The sequence below is a fragment of the Astatotilapia calliptera genome, chromosome 22 (genome assembly GCF_900246225.1).
Source record: "Astatotilapia calliptera chromosome 22, fAstCal1.2, whole genome shotgun sequence".
Taxonomy (NCBI): Eukaryota; Metazoa; Chordata; class Actinopteri; order Cichliformes; family Cichlidae; genus Astatotilapia; species Astatotilapia calliptera.
This window is the reverse complement of record NC_039322.1, coordinates 3,996,039-4,017,972: the sequence shown is the minus strand read 5'-3', so window position 1 is coordinate 4,017,972 and position 21,934 is coordinate 3,996,039. Positions and strand designations below refer to the sequence as shown.

At 39.1% G+C, this 21,934-nt stretch overlaps 1 protein-coding gene across 2 annotated transcripts in view; it reads left to right on the top strand.

The window, feature by feature from the left end:
• grin2da (glutamate receptor, ionotropic, N-methyl D-aspartate 2D, a) overlaps positions 1-21,934 on the top strand; it is a 249,319-nt gene that overhangs the window by 120,316 nt on the left and 107,069 nt on the right. For both annotated transcript variants that reach the window (XM_026156009.1, XM_026156011.1), the window contains 2 exons: positions 926-1,113; positions 8,715-8,855. In XM_026156009.1, the coding sequence (XP_026011794.1) occupies positions 926-1,113; positions 8,715-8,855 (329 nt within the window). The remainder of the gene's footprint in view (positions 1-925; positions 1,114-8,714; positions 8,856-21,934) is intronic.

The following is a 21,934-nucleotide window of genomic DNA, read 5'->3' as shown; positions in this document are numbered from 1 at the left end:
CCAAAATGAGATGTCCAACATTTGAAAAATGAGTCACCTGTGCTAACAAAGTGATTGATGGGAGAAAATTATAACAAATTACATATTTTTGTGAGGGATGACAGCAAGCAGGGAAGCCAACTTCTTCCTTAGAAATCAGAGGAGGAGAACACTTTTAATTTCAGAGAAAGAGTGATAAAATTCGAGCTTGCAGATGCCATATGAAGGCTAAATATATGCTGACTGTTCAGAGGATGTGATTGATAGAGACTGAGTGTGAGCATGGACCTCATGCCGACTTTGATCCCATTTGCTGTCAACTGGGTAGGAGGGATCAGCGTCATCTCGCCATCCTCGGCGGTGAATGTGCAGCATGTGGCAGGATCCACACACTACTCGCCTGCTGCTCTCCCTGTGTGTTAGTAAAGCATTTCACATTTTGGTTTTGGCTAATTTCAGTTTTATAACCTCTTCAATTGTCTTACAAAACTGTGGCGCAAATTCTCCCAAAGTGCTTCCTGAGTAATCATCTGAAGTGCCCTCATCAACCACACACACAGCTGCTGTCCTCCGTCTCGCACTCCTCGAGTTTTGTGTTTTCTTACTCTCACTTTGTCTCTTTAATGTTGCCCCCCCTCCATTCAATTCCCCCTTTTTAATAATGTATGAAGAGAAAATGCAAGCAGACCAAGAGGCATCATTTTTCAAGTGCAGTTCACTGTGTTCTGAAAAAATAAAGTGAAGTATGAATGTGTAAGTGTACCAAGTGCCTTGATTTATATTTGAATATAATCTATTTTAGTAAAGAAATCATGAAAGTGTATTATAGGACCACGCAGCAAGAAATGGGGAGGAAGAAAAATCTTTTTTTTCTGCCTCTTCTTTTCTCTTCCTTCTCTCATCCACCCACTGCAGTAACTGTCTTCCTCTTTTTCTCTTCCTCCAGGTCCGCCTTCTGTACTGCTCCCTGGAAGAGGCTGAGCTCATTTTCCGGGCAGCTTGGGCAGCGGGTCAGGCCGGGCCCAGCCATATGTGGTTTGCTGTGGGACCAGCCCTATCCGGGTTGGGTCTGGAGGGGCTTCCAAAGGCTTTGTTTGCCATCCGGCCACAGGGGTGGAGGGATGAGCCACGCAGGTACGAACCCAGGATTTGAAATATCAGGGGTTCACAGGCTGCGGGGGCTTCAAACAGGGCTTCTGCGGGTTCAATGAATCTGTGGATAAGGTTAAATGTGTTGCATTTGACTCTTAAGTGTTCTCATCCATGTCTGGCTCTGTAATACTAAAACACACAGCATACTTGCTGAAAGACAAATCTCTATGGGAATCATTGGCATGCCCTTAAACAGCCCTCATCATTAATTCATAAAGTTCAAATCTTAGCCAGTTTTAATTACTACTAATGATCTCCCGAGCCCCTCCTGTTTGTTGTCCATCTGCTATTGGCCATATAATCCATAAATATGTCATTTCCACTGCTATGTCGATGACACACAGCTCTACCTGGCATAGTTTGGCTTTGATTCATGTAAAACCAGGTCAGAACAGTACAAGATATTAGTTTGTGTCAACTCTTCAACTGTTATGTGAAGTGCTAACACAAAGCCTGATTAAAGTCTTCTTTCACCCTCCATGGTGAAAGAAAAATTGACAAGACACTGAAGCCACATAAGGATGTGTCATATTTGTTGACAATGCTACTAGCTCAACCTAGTACCTGATTTGCATACTGAGATTTGATCAGATACTCCACTGAATCAAAGTAATTAGTATGCCTCTTATTACCAATGCCTCATGATTACATGACATTATCCAGACAACCCTTTTTAGAAACAGAATGAAAGTGAACACCAGATGCAGTGAGATCTGTCATATCCACTACACACCGGACACCAGACATCCATGCACTTTGTTTTGTGGGCTTGATCTGATTGGTCAGTCACAGTCTTTGAAGAAAGGAAAAAGAAAAATACATTTTATTATGTCTGGAAAATTAAAGATGGATAGTAATATTTTAAGGCTTTTACAGAGACCTGAATTTTACCTAACTTCAGTCATAGAGTCATGTTTACTCTTTTCTGTTTATTAGAGATCTAAAATACATCTAAATGGTAAACAACCACTGCGACTAAAATTGAATTATATCTGGTTTGAAAGTGAAATTTAATAGATGTTTCAATTCTGTGTGAAATTGTTGTGATCTGCTGCACAACACTGACTCCAGATACACAGATTAATATTAAGCCTCAGTTGAAACCTATTGTCCCTATCCTGTTGGGGCTGTCCGTTAGTTGATGGAGTAGTGCTGGTTTACAACAAGAATAATCAAGAGGAGTGTTGACGAGGATGAAATGTCCTTTCAAACAAATTTTGATTAAAAAAAAAAAAACAGCCTTTTTTTCCATACAGCTTTCCAATGACCTGAAAAGATGTCTTGTTTTTTTAATCTCAACATGTGGATATCCACCTGGATCTATGTTTTTATATTCGCAGTAAAACTTTAACATTTATGGTCTGCTCAGTTTGATGCTTTTTACGTGTTGCAGTGGAACAAGTGCAAAGCTTCACTCACGTAAAAAATTCTAGGTTTTTTTCTGTTTTATAACACATCCCATTCTAAGAGCATTCATGTCTATACTCTGTGAAAAACCTTTATTTTTGGTGTAATATGATTTTCCAAGCAGCTCATATGTGAAAATCCCCAAATCAGTAAAACCTTGAGTAAAATGACAAAATTGCTCAAATGTTAAAGCACATCAATTAGTGCTGCTACTGTACTGCTGATCCTTGTTAAAATGTTACATTTCTTTAATTAGGAATCTGTAGCTAAAGACTTTTACCTCATTTTGTGATCCTATATAAAGTATATGTTATGTTTCAGCAGACTGCTTCTAGTGCTGAAACTTTATGCATTATCAATTTTGTAGTTTCTTTTCTCTCTGCTGAATTGAGAATTCATTGAGTTTTTCTGTACGAAGCCTTGAAGATGGAGAAACCTTATGATTAAAAAATACATGAGAAGATAAATATTCTTCTCTTCATCCCTGAAAAGCACACTTTTTGCACATGAGTACACAGTTTAATTTTACAACCACCTGCATGTTCATCAATCAAAAAAAATCAATCAAAATTTATTTATATAGCACATTTTTTAGACCGAGGTACACCAAAGTGCTTTCCAGTAAAATCGCAGTACAAATAAAATCACAATAAAATATAAATTACAAATATATAAAATATAAGATAATTACATAATCTAAATACAGAGCCAGATGTAAATTACCCTAATTCGCCTTAAATGCCAGATCAAACAAATACGTTTTTAAACGTGATTTAAAAGACTGAATGGAATCTGACGCGTGAATATGAAGAGGGAGAGTATTCCATAGCCTGGGTGCAGCAACGGCAAAGGCACGGTCTCCTCTGGTCTTCAGCCGAGACCTAGGTTGCACCAAGAGCAGTTGGCCCGATGATCTTAGTGCTCTCTGAGGGCTGTACAGACAGAGGAGATCAGCTAAGTAGTCAGGTGCCATATTGTTCAGAATTTTATAAGTAAACAATAGAATTTTAAAATCAATTCGATATTTGATAGGAAGCCAGTGTACATTTTTCAGAACAGGGGTGATAGAGTCAAACTTTCTAGTGCCGGTCAAGAGACGTGCTGCGGCATTCTGGACCAGCTGCAGACGCTGCAGAAGAGAAGATTGTAGACCCAAGTAGAGTGAGTTACAATAGTCCAGTCTTGACGTAATGAAAGCATGAATGAGTTTCTCCATATCTTTGTGTGGTATGTAGGGTTTAGCCTTAGAGATTAGGCGTAGTTGATGAAAGCTAGTTTTTACCACAGTAGAGACCTGTTTGTCAAATTTGAAGGAACTATCCATGAAAACTCCAAGATTCCTGGCAGTATCAGTAAGGTAGTTAGCAACAGGCCCCAATGTGCCAGTCAATTGTCCCAGAGGCATATTTCGGTCAAAAACAATAATTTCTGTCTTCTTTCCATTTAAAGTAAGAAAGTTACGTGATAACCAGTCCTTGACATCACTCAGACAGTCAAACAGAGGATGTGGTGAGGATAAAGCATCCCCAGTCAGGTGAAGGTAGATTTGAATATCATCAGCATAACAATGAAAAGAGACATTGTGTTTTTCAAAAATGATTATGATTCATGATGCACTCTCTGTAAGAATGACCTGATCTCTTCACTGGGATCATAACATTTACATCCAATCTAATCGAAATAAATTGACCGAGTGTATCCAGGTGAAAGATACAATTCTCTATTGATTTTTCTTTATTACCTTTAAACTCATGTCTGCCGCACCTCATAATGTGAAATGTGTGGTGGTTCTAACTCTTTATATAGTTCAATTATGCAAATATAAAATTTAGTTGCAACATAAATCCAAAAAAGGTCAAAGAGATTTCCCTGGATACAAAACATTTTACACAACATGACGACACAGCCTTCAATGTGATTCCATATATCACCTGGAGAATGTTCACTTCACTCGCCATCTTTCTACCTTCACTGTCTACCAGTCATCTTGGCTCCTGTGAAATCCAGGATCCTTTTCTACCTTTTCAGTCAGTTTTTTTAATGTATCGTGTCACTGTCCTTGTAAAATGTACGCCCAGACTAGAAGGACAGTCCAAGTGAGCAGTACACTTGTCACCACTTCCAGTGGCAGAGTTCATACTGAAACAGGTGCTGCATCCCAAGAACGAGGCTACATATGTTATAAGATGTACATGGAGTGGCTATTCTGACTGTCTAAATCCTATTAATCCATTCTCCAACATAAAGATTACAATGTAGAACGAATGTTTATAATTTCATTTCAACTAGTTACCACACATAATGCACTACAGTTACAGAGTCGAAAAGACAAGTGCAATAAGTTAAGGTTAACATGCACTTCACTCATATACACATGGCGAGGCTGCCATATCGGCCAGCACCAGTAGGGAGTAGATGAAGTGTCTTGCCCAAGGACACAACGACAGAGACTGTCCGAGCCGTGGCTTGAACCGGCGACCTTCCAATTACAAGGCGAACTCCCAACTCTTGAGCCACGATCAAGATTTACATTAAATATTGAAAACAGCTCCATACTAAACGAAGCCCATCTTCCTTGATATCTAGTGTGAGGTTTCTACCTGGATGGAGTGAGCAAGATGGCAGCGTAGTTGCAGCAGCTCAGTGTTCTGAAGCATGTGTGTGGGAATGTATGTGAATGTTTTACTGTTATATCTTATTAGTATTTTAAGTATTCTATCTATTTTATTTATTGAATTTTATTGTTTTATTTATATTTTGATATTGCTAGGGATGATGCAATGATCGGGGACCATTCTTAATTTCGTTGTTCTCATGACAATGACAATAAAGTTTCTGATTCTGATTCTGATTCTGATTCAATCATCATGGTTTCCGCTCAGTGATTAGTAATTGAAGCCTGGAGCTGAGTGTTTACACTGTTGCCATGTTTCAATTATTGGATGCACTATATATGTCTTCTCCAGTTGTATATGGAATGAATCTGAAAAATAACCCCGTCACTATATCGGTGTTTATGCGTTTGATACTTTTGAGTGTTTTCCACACTTCTGCTGCTGCTTATGATGGATATTTCATAGAGCTTTTCTAAATACCAAAAGTATTATTTGATAATCCATTCAACAAAGAAATGTTATCATTGTACAACTCGCAAATCATTTACTTTGTAATTCATGGCCACAAAAAGCGCTGTCACTGTAGCTATGATATGGTTGACATTGCTGCAAAATTTAGAAAATTTAAACCCAAAAAAGAGATGACAGAAATGCAAAAATGGAGGACGTAAAAATCCTAATGACTGGGATGTGAGCAGAAGACCAACTGCACTGTCATTCTGTATTAGTCACAAAGGAATTTATTATATCAGCGCTGACAAGCAACTTAGGAAAATTATAAAAGTACTAAGAGGCTGTGAAGTACAGAGAAAGAGCAGCCACTGGCCCTGTGAAGGGTTCACTTCAAAGGGTGAGCCACAAAAGGATTTGTGGCTATTGTACGGATACTGAAGTTGTAAATTCTGTGAACTGTCCTTGATAACATTCTTGACTTTACATTAGCTCATCACAGCAACCTGTTTCACAGAAACCAAGAGCCGGACACTTTAGAGGTCATCCATCCTTCCAATTCAGGGTCGCAGGGAGCTGAAGCCTATCATATAGCAATGGGCAAGAGGCAGTGACTAGACAGGTCACCAGTCCATTACAGGGCTAACCCAGAGAGCCAGTCATCCAAGGCCACCAATCACTAGTTAACTTAACTTGACATTTTTTGAATTGTGAGAGAAAGCCAGACTACGAGGAGAGAATCCACCCAGTCAGTGGGACAACTCCACACAGAAAGGCCCCAGCTGCTGTGAGGTGATGGTGTTAACCACTGCAACCTCTGCTGCCCTCAAAGGAGATGTATTGTTTTAAAATAATGTGTATTCCACATGTCACAGAGAAATACATTATTGCAGTCGGCACATGGACAAAAACTGTTGCTGGTTCAAAGCATTAAAAAAAATGTTAATTCTGAAATACAGTATGTCTCATAGATGAGAAGATTGTTTATGATATTTAACAGACCAGTGGGTGATTATTAAAGCCTACATTCTTTACCCCCCATGAGTGTGTTAGCCCCGAAAGGTCTAAAGCCATGACTCTCTGTTAGAGACGCGTACAGCTGGAGACTGTTGAGTAGTCACTCCTCTTATACTTGTTTGAACTGTGCTTGAAATCTTCTGCCTCAGGTGCATGCATAATCAGTTCATGGTAATGTAAAGTCTATGTTGGCAAGTTTCTGTGGTCATATAAAAAATGAGCAGGCCGAGGCCCTAAGTCTTACAAAACTCACATCACAGGGTCATGGGAAGTTCAGGATGTGGAAAGTAAAATGAAGACCTGACCTAAAACATCGATAATAACTGCATATCAAAAATCTGACCCTGTCTTGAGGAAAAACAGGTTTTTAATGCAAATCATTTTAAAAAAATGGCATAATAATAGAAAGTTAACACTTGGACCACATTAAAATTTTTAAACATATTTAAATTGTTAAAGAAAGAGTGATGGCTACAAAACTGTCCTGCTCACCAGCTTTTTTAAAGTGGTAATTTGCAGAATTATGGAAATGCTTTATGAAGCTGGCAGCATTCACATTTCGTGCTCGATTGGTAGAAGGCCTTGTCATCAAGACTAGAGCAATATGTACTGTTTATTTTACATAATATGTTGATGCATGCTCAATCAACCAGGTAAGGAACTCCCAAAAAGTTGATTCTGTTCATTTGGATGTAACATTTTCAGTAGGAGAAACGTTTCATCACTCTTTAAGTGACTTGTTCAGTCTGAAGTAGTCTTCATCAACTTTTGGGGATTTTCCATAATAAATAACAGCATTCTGTGTGATAGGATGTAAGACGTGGCAGTTGTTGTTTTTTAATGCAAGTTACAAATCAGTGTTGACTTTACAGCCACATTAAAAGCTGTGCCTTTTGCTGCAGGAAAGCTTCCAGCAGATCAAAGTCTGATCTATTATTAAATTTTCCTTAGACAAAGAGCGAGTCTGCTAATATTTATTAAGTCAAACTGAGAATACTTGACACACAAATAAATTTAGAAACTGGATATTCAGTTTTTTTTATTGAAGTTGTGCTTGGATTGGCTTGTTATCAGCTGTTTTATTATGCCTTTCTGTCACTAGGACATTCATCAGCTGCTTGACTACAAACTGACTTACAATGTCCAGAGTGACATCCAAGCACATTTATAAAGTAGCCTTTATAACACTGCTTACCTCATTAACGTTACGATCTCTATGATTCTACTGGAATTCAAGCTATGTAGGAGTAGAAAGATTTCCACTAGATGTAGGTTAGACACTTCAGACACCAAAAACAGAAATGCAGAGCTAAACAACGGCACTAAATGGCTACATTCCTTTGCCAAGGATGAAAATTCCCTTCATATGATGAGTGAACTGAGTGTGATAGTTGTGATAGTTTTCTGAGACCATCAAACAGGCTTATATTTTTTTTTCTATTTCAGTGTATTTAAATAAGAAAAAAACCAGCACCTCTTGCTTGAACATGTGCAAAAGGATTCTAGAAGTTGAAATTTAAAAAAAAAGAGTTCTTTATTATTTTGGAAGGTGTATATTTTCTCATGTCTACCTGATAAATATGTCATGGAATAATCTCTTTTGCCCTGGTAGCTTGATCTAATGTAATTCAATTAATCTGCAAAAGACTAAGAAACGAAATCTTTTCTGGTATGAGTAATATTTGTACACAATATAGGGTGGAGAAAGCAAATAAGTAAATAAAGTAAATAAAATAATCAAATAAATCTACTTGGTTATATTAGTCCAGTGGGATTACAATGGGTCATCAGGGAGGCTAATCATCTAGAGACAACCTGAACTGAATATTAAATGGTCAAATCAGCACAACTGTTTCCCACAATACTGAAAAAAACTGTACACATTCCAGCTTACCTAGTGGAGGAGTCATCTATTTTGTGAATTCACATTCATTATTTCAGGTTGTCATATGCATTTGAGTAGTTTTTCAAGCTTAAATCTCTGTCCTCTCCAGTATCTGTGCATTTCCTGGGACCCCATCAGGTAAAAAAAAAAAGACCTTTAAAACGAATCTAGTCTCTCGGTCTCATGTTGTTCTCTTTGTAATCCTACAGGCGTATTGCCAAAGGTGTTTCTGTCCTCACCCATGGGGCAATGGCTCTGCGGAGGGACCAGGGAGCCACCAGCCGAGCGCAGTACGCTGGCAACTGTCAGAGCGACGGCAACCAGACCCATCGAGTGCCAGACAGAATCAAGTAAGTGGCAGGAAGCGCGAGGGACAGAGGGTGACTTTGAAGTTTGCTGTATGTGAGAATCTAATGTGACTGGCATCAGAGTGAACAAGCAAACAGTGCAACGGCATGGAAAGGCAAATAGTTGCCAACAGTTTTAATCAAATGTCCTCATTCAAAGCAAACCCAGAGAGCTGAGTCATTCTGGCCTGAAAACAGCTGCTTTGTTTTTATAGCAACATTTTACAGATGGATAAACTCCACATAGAAAATCCATGTTTTCACTGCTGGTTTCATTCTGCATTTGTTAATGCTAAAGATTTACTGCGCAAATCAGCCACAACATTAAAAACACTGACAAGTGAAGTGAATAATATTGATCATCTCATTACAATGCAATATGCTGCTGGGAAATCTTTGGCCCTGGCATTCATACTACTTTGACACATAAGATCTGTCTAATTGTCTGTTAGAGCTCAAGGACACTCATTCCAAAGACCACTCACTGACACTGGTGCCAGCAGCCTCCCCCAGCACGACAATGTGCACTGTCACACTACCAGAGCCACTGAGAAATAGCTCAGGGAACAGCACGAAGAACCCAAGGCATTTAGACGGCGTCCAAACTACCCAGAACCCAAAACCGATCAGGACCCACCAAAATAAGACCAATCCACAGAGGCCCCAGACCGCAGCCCACACGACCCACAGGACTTGCTGACACTGTCACAGTGCCAAAAATCACAAGACACCCCCATGGATCATTTACCCATGCCCCAAAGAGTCAAAGGCTGACCTATTAGGTCTTTTAGTTTAGTGACTGATTGGAGTGCATTGCAATCATGCTGTCAAGCAAACATTGTTTTTGCTTTGCATTGACCATTAAATTGCATAATGAAGGAACGTGCAAATAGTTGACTGATTTAGCAACTGTGCAACATCGTTCTCAGTCTTAGTCCATTAGTGCTCCTTTATTCTGTATGACTGAATTGAGGCAGTTGTTTATTTAAAAACGGGCTGTTTGTTTCAAGACAAAACTTAAATATGTGAGAGCTTCACTAATGTAAGAAAACAATTGATAGATTTGTGGGGAGTATTTTGAGTTGTGCACTGCTGATGTTGAAACTACTGCTTGGTGCTTAAAACACCAGCTAATAATGATATTAAAATACTGAAAACCTTTTCAGATGCTTTTAAAAGTCTGTTTATATGCAGATTAAAACCTAATATATTTTCTCCAGTGTTTAGTGGAAAGTCTTGACTCAGACTCAAGTTCGTTAAGTTCAGTCAGATGACTTCCATTTGAAATGGTTCATTACAGCAGCAGAGTATAGTTAGTTTGGTAGTTATAGAGAGTTTGGTTTATCACACGCAGATATGTTACAAATAACATTTGAGTGTGATGGTGGACGCTGATTGATGTCAGGCAGCAGATGCAGGGCAGCAGTAATACTTACATGTCCGATGGAGGAGGAGGAATGTTTTCAGCTTACACAGACTGCCATATTGATGTCTGTTTGGTATATTTTGTGAGGAGAGTGAGGTGTAGTATTGTACCCTGTGTCACACAAATGGCTGCATTTCTAGTTTGACTGTGAATATACTGACATTAGGTGCAATGGATGAGTTGACAAACTGGTTATAACCAAATTTACCATTTGCATTTAGGACAGTTTGCCCTTCACAATCAGGGAGACTTTAAATATGTGAAGCAAAGAAATAAAATAGCAGAAGTCCAACTTTTAACTACAAGCTTGTTTGACTGCTCCTGCTCTTTGGCACAGTTCCCTCTGGGAACTGTGTGGTGGAGTTGGGTTTTACTCTCAGCTGTGTCAGAGCTACAGAAACCATCTGGTAACTACTGCTACTGTATGCTTGTTATTTGTGTGCAGCTGTATTGCATTCACAAATTAACTGCTATTAACTGTAACACTTAAAGACCTTCTCCATCTGTATAGTGTTCTTTCAAGGGCACAGACCATCATTTTGACCCTTACCATCTTTTACAACGTGGAGTTCCAGATGGTTCCATCTTTGTAATGCCAAAAGAAAGTCATTTGTTCCGTCGGCTATTGGTTTTTAAACAGATTTTGAACATTTCCCCTCAAGGTTTATATACTGTTGTACACTTGGATCTAGTATTGTTTGTGGATGGATGAATGGGTGGATGGATGGTGTTGGTATGCTGTCTGCAAAGCCAAAGTCCCCAGAGTGCATTTAAATTGCATGCTAATCAAGACGAGTGAAATATATGCATGGAAAGCAGTTGGTGTAGTCATAAGTACAAAAACAATGTATTAATATTGTGTAAGTATTGAGCGAGAATACTAAATGAGTTGTGGCTGTGTCTTCATCACCAGCTGTTTCTCATATCTCGTGCCTCTGTCACAGCAAAATGTGTTGCTGGTATTAAATACTCCAAAGTTCATTTTTGGATAGTTTGTAAAAAAAAAAAAATTGTAATGTCGGACTGTCTGGGGATATTTTTTTTTCTCAACGCCGTAAAACTGCAAAAGATGCAGTTACAAACATTTACAGGTGTTTGAGATCAAAATGATGGTAACAATGGAATTTGTGACTCTGACACTTTGAGAATGGGTTTGTTTGTGGCTACCATTTTTAAGCTTTGAATTAGCATCATGGCATCAGGCATCTTGGGTTTTGTCCCCAGTGATGACTTTAATGGGTGCATTACTAAGTCATCAATTAATACTTGTTGGCTTACTGCAGATGCACTGAGCAGAAATAGCTCAGTGAAGGCATCTTGGTAGCAATACTTATACTGTTAACTGCACAGGAAGTCATATTTGTCAGATAATGTTTTAAAAGAAACACAGAAACACTGGATAGGCTCCAGTTCAACAACTCAAAATAGCTAAGGCGAAGCCTAGCAGATGGCACCAGCATGCACCTGTCATGAAAAACAGTTAAGCTCTCAATAATGCATGGCTTAAGTCTATGTACAGGTAAATTCTGTTATTAAAAAAAGTTTTCTCAAAGAGTGAACTTTGAGAAAACTTTGAAAATGTAGACCAACATTATCTTTGTATGATGCTGTTTATTTGTCCTGTGAAGTTGGGCATTTTTTCATGGACATTTACAGGAAACAACCTTTGCACCCAGCCACTAGTGGCCACTGGAGGAATGACAGTTTTGACACTTCTGAGTTTGCAGGTACAGGTGTCAAGGGGGGTATTAACCCCACCACTTTACTCCCACATTCTGGTTTTTTTTTATATTTGTAACTGCCCATACGAGTTATCATCAATCCAGGTGGTAGCACAGAGCTTTGTAAGCCTTGTGCTCCTTGAGCAAGAAAATGAACTGACAAGTGAACAAAACAAAACAATTCTGCCACATTAACCCAGTGAAACACGAGGCAGGTTTAAGGAGAGACTCAACAATAAGTCTAAATTACAATACTTAACCACAAGAAAGAAAAAGCAGTTGTAGTTTGTACGTATATGACAGATTGATGACAATATCAGGGAAATCTTGCCTGCACAGACGAGCAGATCAACTGCAGATGGATGGTTACCACAGGTTGCCTGCCTGCACTCTTTAATGAAGTGAGCAGGTTCATTTTAAACTCGGCAAAACATTTCATGCCCTTCAGAATCTTGCTCTCCATCAGCAGCAGGGCTGTCTGTCACGCTGACGGGCGCAGAGGCTCATGGGACTCTCATCGAGTGGCAGTGATAGTCCTCGCTACAGCTGCATGAACGACACCTGTAACACATGAAGGGTTTTTCTCTCCGGGGAGATATACACCTTTCCAAAAATATCTCTGCTCTGACTGAAGTGGCACTGCGAAATAAAACGTAACCTGTTTTTAGCTGCTGTGTGGCCTTATTCACATGCAAACAACTTGGGAACACTTAATTGTGAATTAATAGTAATATATGAAAAGCCCACTGGAAATCTTGAAAGCTCAACTTGTCATTTTAGAAGTTAGGGCTGATGAAATCCAATGCAATTCAATACAGTTTAGCTCACATGCAGTTAAACCTACTTTATGTACCAAGCTAAACAAGCGACATTTGAGAAGGGGCAAAAAATCTATGTGTAAATCTTTACTGATGGTTAATAAACTGTGCTGTCAGAGATGAGCAGTGCCCACAGATTTACAAATTAAATTTCTTTGCCAGTCGTAAACGGAAAGATTGGTTTGGGAGAAAGAAAAAGAATCCAAATAAATATGTTACACAGTGAAAGCTGTAAAATGACCCTAGCAAAGCACAGTAAGACATCAAATAGACTGTTTGACTATTTAATCTAGATTAAATTCATGTGGTTACAGTTAAAATCCTCCACTTCCTATTTGGAAAAAAATAAACAACTAAATAAATAAATAAAAGCTGTTTGCTCAGTTTGCAGTTACTTCCCATTATTGCCTCTGTGCACAAAACAGTTGGCAAAGAAAAAATGCTCATGATCACCTCCTCAAACCAAACTACGAGGCTCTTCTGAGCAAAGAGCATAAAGTATTTAAATAAATAAAAGTCCAATCATGCTTCTACAGTGAGGATGACGACTGTACTCGGCCTTCAAGGTTATCAAATTCAAAAGAAACCTCCATTAAGACCAGCTTTATTTAATTCTTCACTTTGAATCTTCTTCAGACTAAAACAACTCCAAACATAAATATGTTCTTCACAACACCATTAATGCTACCATTACTATACAGTCATGCTCTGTGCCAGAGAAACAAATAATAAAGCTACATGCTTTTTAAACTACAAGACATGGTGTGGCAGTTGATACCTGTTTTTACTGGTGTAATATTTCCACTATTGAATTTGTCAACCTTGTCACAAACAGCGCAAAAACACTGATTGAGGAGGATTTTTCAAAACCCCCAGATGACATTCAGTAGGGTGGAAGCAGTGAATAGCCTAAAAGCTGATGAGTGGAAAATGTTTGACCTTGAAATGATATGAATTCAGTTTTATATTCAGTTTTTTATCTGTGTTTCGATTCAGAGCCATTATAGGAATAAATGCTCCTTCATGACTGATCGTGCAATCTGTTGTGAAGCACTTTCTGAAAATGCCTCCCGTGCGATGCTTGTTGTTTGCTTTTGTTTTTTTAAAAGCTGCAAAGTAGTGTTACAGTACTCGTACCTTTTTAACCCCTTAATCCCTCGTATGTCATATTTGATACAGTTTTCCTGAGTTTTCTTCTAAATAAATTGCTCAATACATTTTTAAACAATAAATTGCAACAAATGACAGATGTAAGAGATATAAAACAAATGAAAATTCATATTTGCATTTTTTTTTTAATGTTTTGATTTAGCAATTGTCCATTATTAAAGAAATTTGAATTTCCTGGCGGTTATTTCATGGTTCAGGATTTAAACCATGAAATAAATTCATGCTATCTATGTTTTTATACAGAAGGAACCCTTAGCTTTGGGCTTATTAATGGATCTGCACAGCCAAGGTAGGGGAGGGGCTAATTGCATTAAGAGATTTGATTGGGCAATCCAGTGTCGGTAATGAAAATGATCGAATGGGCTGCTGTCAGCATTTGTACGACAGCTGCACAGGGGCCCTTAAAGCCAGCCCATTGGCCCAAAAGTGTGTCAGCCCACTGGGAAAACGGTATGCCAGATTCCCACTCCATGCATAAATTTCTTCTGTGTGGCTGCTGCATTCAGCCAACTCTCATCCTATGAAAAATCAGGTGGGGAAAAAGGATGTTTTGGAGCCGTTTTGCTTCATGACAATCTCCATTAGTCAGTCTTTCTACTCTTTGTTTCTGACAAGTGAGTAAAACACATAATACACAACTATTGCTACAGAGCTGTGTTCATCCAAAAAAGTGAACAACCAGCTGCTTGTGTAGACAGACTTTGCCACACAAATATCAGGATGTGGAGAAAGAAGAAAAGGAGGGGACTGAAAGAAAGGGAACGTGTGAGATGGAAGTTTGGCAGGCAGAGCTGGAAGAGAGTCGAGAGGACGGATGGATGAGGGAAGAGAGAGAGAGTAAATTGAAGATGTAGATGACAGCAGACAAAGGCAGCGATAACGACGATGATGATGGTGATTTGGCTGTCTGCTTGGAAATCATTTTGCAGCTTCCAGCCATCAGATTGCAAACAACAGCAGCAGTGCAGAATGCGAACACGTACAGCACAACAGATCGAGCCATAACAATGACATTCAGTCAGTGCTGTAAACTCACTGGAATACAAAACTTATAAAAAGTTGAAATAAACTACATTTCAAAACATGCCGTGACAAGCAAGACTTTAGCTTTTATTCAAAGATGCGCATTTGTGATAAAGAGTATTAACAATGTCAAAAGATTTGTTTTTCAGCAACTTGAATTTATTCAGCTACAAAGGATTCCAAAAGTAAAAGAAATGGGTAAAAAAATGCCATTTTATTGTCAAACCACCTGCATGAATTTGACTTTAAGAGTTTTATCTGGACAGTTGTTGCACTACATTGGTGTAATCCATTAGGGGTCCATACAGAGCATTCAGATAAATGACAGCAAAGTGGACTTTCCTGGTAAAGTGGTTTGTGACATTTCTGTTAACGCTACAAGCCAAAAGATTCAGTTTACTTGATACCAAAGACTCTATGAAAGACTGTCTGAAATGTTAACCCTGTGCAGTCTTTCAACGCGGGTCGACCCTGCCTGTTGCAAAAAAAGTAACATCCCTGTCAAGGCAAACTGGAAGATAAGGAAAGGCATCTATGAGCTTGTGGGTACTTTGTGATTACTCCTGTATATGCATGCAATCAGGTGCACCCTTCACTCATCACTTCTGGCAACATCCAAAATGATCAAGTCGAGACATGTTTGTGGGTAAATTGTTGCTTCTCAACAGGATGATGATTCCAAAGTGCACATCTTACATCATTTACTTCACACATTCCTGAGAAAAAATTGCATCAACAGCCAAGAATTTCTACATTTTTAGTTTTTTTTTTTCTTCTGATAATTTTGACAAAGGATGCAATTTTTGGAAAAAGCTACCTCTGAGGATTGCAAACCAGTTTTCTTTGGATCACATGGAGCATGGCGGGCCAGCCAGGGTCCTGCTGAGCTAGTGTTTGGCTGGAGTGCAGCATTCCCTACTAACAGTGGGAAGTTACACAATTGTTCAGCCTGATGCCCCGTTTAACAATGTTTTTATTGTTATTTTTATTTCTTAATCTAGTAAAATGTTAAAATTTGAGAAGATACTGACAAAGCAGATGCAATTAAACAGAAAGTGTGATGAGTAACTTTAACAGCACGATGGGGAGAACAAGTCATGTGTGAAATGCCAAGAAAACAATCTAGTATAGATTGTTTCCATTCATTTATTCACTGATTTATTGTCCCGACTAGGAAATTAGTTTTACAGAAAGGTCTCAAGAAATCGTCCATATATATATATTTTACAAAAATAAAAACAATACTAAATCATAAGACATAGTCCTGCAGTTATAAAAAACACATGACGGTAGGGTTCAGATTTAACATAAACTGATTTAACAAGTGGATGGGGAACAAAGTCTTTTTGGTCTTATTACACTTACTCATGGTGTTCTGTATCTGCAGCCTGAAGGAAGCAGCTGGGTGGGTCTGGCTCTGTGACTCTCCTCAGTCGCTCGGGTCTTTCTACCTGCAGCTCATATATTGCAGGTAGTGGATTCTGTGGGAGGCCTGTTACTTTGCTGCCTGTTGTGCTATCTTTGGTTCTAACATTTCCAAACCGAGCAATAGAGTCATCATTTCTCTACCTACATTAAATATGTGCAACTTACTCAATAATTACAGGCATTGATAGCGATTCTTGACAACTGCCTCCAGATTGGCATCAAATTATTATCAATGACCAATTCAAAGTATTTATATTATAAGATGTTCCACCGATTCAATATATCTACACTTCATATTGGTCTTCAATCGGGGGTGAGAGAACTTTTTGAACTTGATAACCATGTCCTTGGTGTTCTCAGTGTTTAGCCGTAGGTGGGTTTGGTCTCCACCACCGGCCGATGTTTATCTACATCAGTATTAAGCGTGATGATGAATGTGTTGTCTGCAGTTGTTGCTATTTCGAATAATAAAGAATAAAAACACTCAACACATTTTGGGTTAGAATATTTGGCTGATGGGAGTTTTCTAGTCTACTGTGAGTCCCTAAGCCCTCAAGGTGTGTCAAAAGGAGGTGAAGTAAAGTGATGCAAGCATCTTCTGCCCCCTCTCTTTGCTCAGCCTCAGCAGCTGTTGTTATAGTGCCTGACCATTGTACAGTCTTCTACTGCTGTGTCTGTTTTAAAGATACAGTACTGAGAAAATGCACCTGCAGGCTATGGGTTTGTTAATCAATTTACAAACAGTGCAGCGCTTAAACATTACCGTACTTAGTGCTGTAAACAGTACTGTAAGTGACAGTTACAGTGGTTTAAATGCTTTACTGAAGTATGAAGTTGCAATCTTTGTTTACTTAAGTTTCAAATCTTCAAATGATAGAGGCTTCTTTTCAATCTACTATTTTTATCAGTCAGACGCACTGAGCTATTTAACCAGATATACACTGATCAAACGTAACCTTATGAGTACTGACAAATGAAGTAAATAACACTGAAATTGGTAAGTGCAGAGATTTAAGCTTTAAGAGTTTGATGAGAGAAAAATTGTAACGGCTAGAAAACTGGGTCAGAGGATCTCCAAAACTGCAGCTCTTTTGGGGTGTTCCTGGTATTAAGTAATCAATATCTGGCAAAAGGAAGAATCTGGTCCAAGGAAGGAACAGTGGTGAACCACCAATGGGCTCACTGATGCACGTGGGGAGAAAAGGCTGGCCTATCCAGTCCCACACATGTTCCACTTTAGCTCCAAAAGCTGAAAAATGTGATGCTAATTCTGATAGAAAAGGTGTCAGAGTACACAGCGCATTGGAATTTTTTGTATATGGGGCTGCAAAGCTGCAGAACAGTCAGGGTGCCCACGCTCACCATTGTCCACTGTTAAAAGCACCAACGATGGCTGCAACAACAATGAACTTCAGACCTGGACCACGGAGCAATGTGGATAGCTGCGCATGTGCGTCGCCTACCTGGGGAACACTTGACACTAGGATGCACTATGGGAAGAGCTCAAGTTGGCAGAGGCAGTGTACTGCTGGGAAACCTTGGGTCCTGCCTTCCACGTTATGTTACTTTGACACGTAGTACCTTCCTAAGCATTGTTGCAGACCATATATACCCTCTCATGGTGTTCCCTGATGGTTGTGGCCTTGCAGCAGGATAATGCGCACTGCCACAGAATGTAAATGGTTCACAAATGGATTGAAGAGCGCAACAGTGAGTTTGAGGTGTTGTCTTGGCTCACAAATTCCCTAAATCTCAATCCAATTAAGCATCTGTGGAATGTGCTGGACAAACAGTTTTAATCCATGAAGCCCCCACTTCGCAACTTACGGGACTCAAAGGATCTGTTACTAACATCTTGGTGGCAGATATCGCAGCACACCTTTGGGGACCTTGTGGAGTCAATGGGCCAGAGCACAATATTAACCCTCTCAGGCTCAAATTAAACTTTTTTTTGCTAATGCACAACCAAGTCCTGCAGTGGTACTTCTGAGTAAAAAAAACTCATAAAATATGTATGTGGGGTAATCAGGTTGTTAGTTTTTATCTGTTGCAAATCGGCAACACCTGCCTCGAGAGGGTTAAGCAGGTGGCCATAACAGCATACATTAGTACTGAATGAATTACTTGGAGATCTTAGGTTGAGACTATATAGAAGTATTATTGCACAAAAATTCCTTTTGCAATAACCGTATACTGTATATTTGGGGATTTGGAGCATTTCATTTTCATTATTTTTCTAATTTAGAGAGTTTGCTTATTGGTTGGATGAAGCAGAATTGCAGTCTTGGTGGGTTTTTTGGTTTTTGTACAGACCAAACCTGATATACAGCAGGTATACTGTATTTTCATCAATTACAAAAGCTAAATGCTGCTTTTATATTAATGCATGGGTAATACTAATATATCATAATCCTCACATGGGCTATTTTCCTTTGGGTACTTTTACTTAAAACATTCATTACAAGGGTGGACAGCACATATCAGCTATTTTACAGTTGTACATTTTCAAATGACTTGCTCAGACATGCCCTTAGAGAATCCTCAACTCAATCTGTGATGATAGTCGAGCTCTGTCCCTTGTCTTACCTGTACCCGAAGCAGTACATCGCCACCTGCTCAGCAACTGAATACCAATGAATTAGCCTAAACCTCACTTTATAAAGGCCTAAACTTAAAACTGTCACTTCACCTTTTCCAATAATCAGAATCCTTTTACCAGACTAATGAGGGGGAAAAAGCTACTTTAGCAGGACTGAAAGAAACACTAACTCTTGGCTTTTTAAAAACTCACCCAGGTGAATCCGGGTAAAAGCCAGTCATTCTGAGCATGGCGATTAAAGACACTTCATTCATCTGACATGCAGGGAAAGTAGGAAGGATTGGCTTAAAAAGGATTTAATGCCTTCAGACAGCTGAGACATGCAGTGCATTGTAACTGAATAAGTAAAATGCACAAGTGTGGACTGAGGGGGGGGGGGGGGGGTGTCTAGAGGAGGATCGGACAGAAGGGAGACAGTGAGTCGGGAGGACCAGAATAGGACAGCCAGGATGTGTTCTGTCTAATAAGAAAAATCACCGTAAAGGAGCACATCTTTTCCGTTTGACAGTTCTATTTGTGTTTTTCAAATTGCGTGTTGTAATTTTCACTAAATCAAAGCATTAGCTTAAATATAGAAACACAGACAAGCAGAATGTAGGCCATAACATGCAGGCAAGAAGGCAGAAGGGATGGAAGAAAATGGGTACTGTGTTATAAGTAGCTGCCGTTAATTGCAATATAGCGTATTGTTTCTCACTCAAATGATAAAGCTTAATGCAAAAACCTAATGAGATGAAGCCGAAGAGGAAGGTCAGAATAGGAAAAAAGTTGTAGATTAAAAAAAGGCTGAGAAAGGGAAAACTTAAAGCAGGGGAGGAAGCTGGAAAAAAGAGCATGAGGAAGAAATAAGGCAACGTGAAATACAAACAGGAGAGCAGGAAGAAGATGATGCCAAAAGTGGTGGGAGTAAAGGGAGACAGTGGAGGAGGAAGAGTCAGACTGAAGCTTATCCAGTCACCTCAAACCCTCAGGGGGACTGACTGCTCATCTGGAGCGGAGGAGTGTCATGCCACATGCTCGCTGTCCATCTCACTCTTTAATAACCACTCCACGTGAGCTTGATTAACCACAATCTTTCAGGATAACCGGAAAACCTGTCTAAACTCTCCCCCTGACTTCTGCAAGATTTCAGAAACTGCATCACTTTGTCCTTTAAATCTTCTTAGTTATTTTTTGATCATGCCATCACACAGCAGGTGAGCTTCTGATTACATTAACTAAAGCATTTCACTGTCCTTTTCAAAACTACAGTATATATTCATTTAACACTTAAACCTACAGTGCCAATAGCTAACAGTGGCATTTATGAAGTGTAAACAGTGTAAATAAATCTAAAAATATAGGTGACAAACATGTAGGTTGCTGTCAGATGTACCAGTGACTCACAGTGACTCAACTGAAACAGGAAATGTAATCAGATGAGATCTCTGTGAGCTGGAAGCCAAAGTTACTGTCAAATAAAATCCTAATTAGTGATGTGAGATGGGACTTGTTTGCACAGTTTATGTTGAGGATGAAATCTACACACATTTAATCTGATCAAACTGGTAAAATGTGACTTTATTGCTTTTGCTATCACATGATTTTGCAACCTTTATGCCTCTCAATAAAAAACAATTGCAATGAAAAACAGGAACTGTAATGGAGAAATATCGGGACTTTTCTCATCTGCCATTCCCTGCCTTTCCTTCCCTCCTTTTCACACCTTCTCTTGTTGCTCATCAAGATGTCGACTTGTCACCTTCCCATCTGTCGAGTTTCCTGGTCTCAATTTTGGCAAGGGCTCCCTCTCGTTCGCTCTCCTGGCTCACACATATATTCACTTTCTTTGTTTTAATTATTGGGTGAGACACCTTTCCACCTTTTCCTCTCTGCTGGTTTTCTTTCCTGTTGCACTTTCTCAGCGCTTGTAGTTCCCTCTCTCTCTATATATATTTCTTTCCTTTATATTGATAGGTTAACACATATCCCAACAGTATCAGTCAGTATCAATAAATCTGAAATTGTCACTAAAAATGCTTCAATCTGAAGGTTACTGGGAGATTAGAGTCAGAACTAGACAAGAATACACCTGACAAAAGGTGGACCCGTTTAAACCCAAATAAATATCACTTAAAACTGTTTAAACATGAACATGCAACCTTGAACTCTTCTAGACATCAGACATCAAATAACATGGTGTATTTGCCTTAGTGCAAATTCATCTAAAGTGGACTATTTTGGTCCTGTGCTGGGGAATTCTCAGAAATATGTTCCTCGCCCGAGTAGTGCTTTTGAACACAGCATTAACCTTGATTCTTCCTTTAGCTCTCCATTCAGAGCTTGATTTTAAGGAACACCTGAAATCCATTGTTCAGTTTCTCTTGGTGTTGTTTCTCATTCTGGTTGCAGGTATGTGGAAAATGGAACTCTTGAACCATGTTTAGGGAGTTTTCTTTCTGTTGCAATCAGATCCTGGTGTTATAGCCCAGCTCTCTGTTTGGTTGACTAGTGCCTGGTAGTAAGACGAAGTCATCCTTAGCATGAAGTCCATATTGTTGGTTTGTCTGTTAGTTTGCAGTCTTTCATCCACAGTTTTTAAGATATCATGATCAGATTTTGTGTAATGGTAAAAAACAATAACAGCTTGAGTTTGTTGAATTTTGGTGAAAATCAGGTCAAAGTCAGGATGTGAAAATCAGTAAAAACATATCAACAGTTTTTATGGACTGTGTTCAAACTTGACAAGGATACACTAGAGGCCTTGGGGGATATGCGTACCTAGGTTTGCCAAGGATTCAAGTTTGATCTTCAATGTTAGTGCCTAAGATCAAAGTTGACCTTGGAAAAAAATTACATTAAAACACAGAGTAAAATATCATATTATAGAAAAGGCATGGAGAGCTCAGTGTGACTCC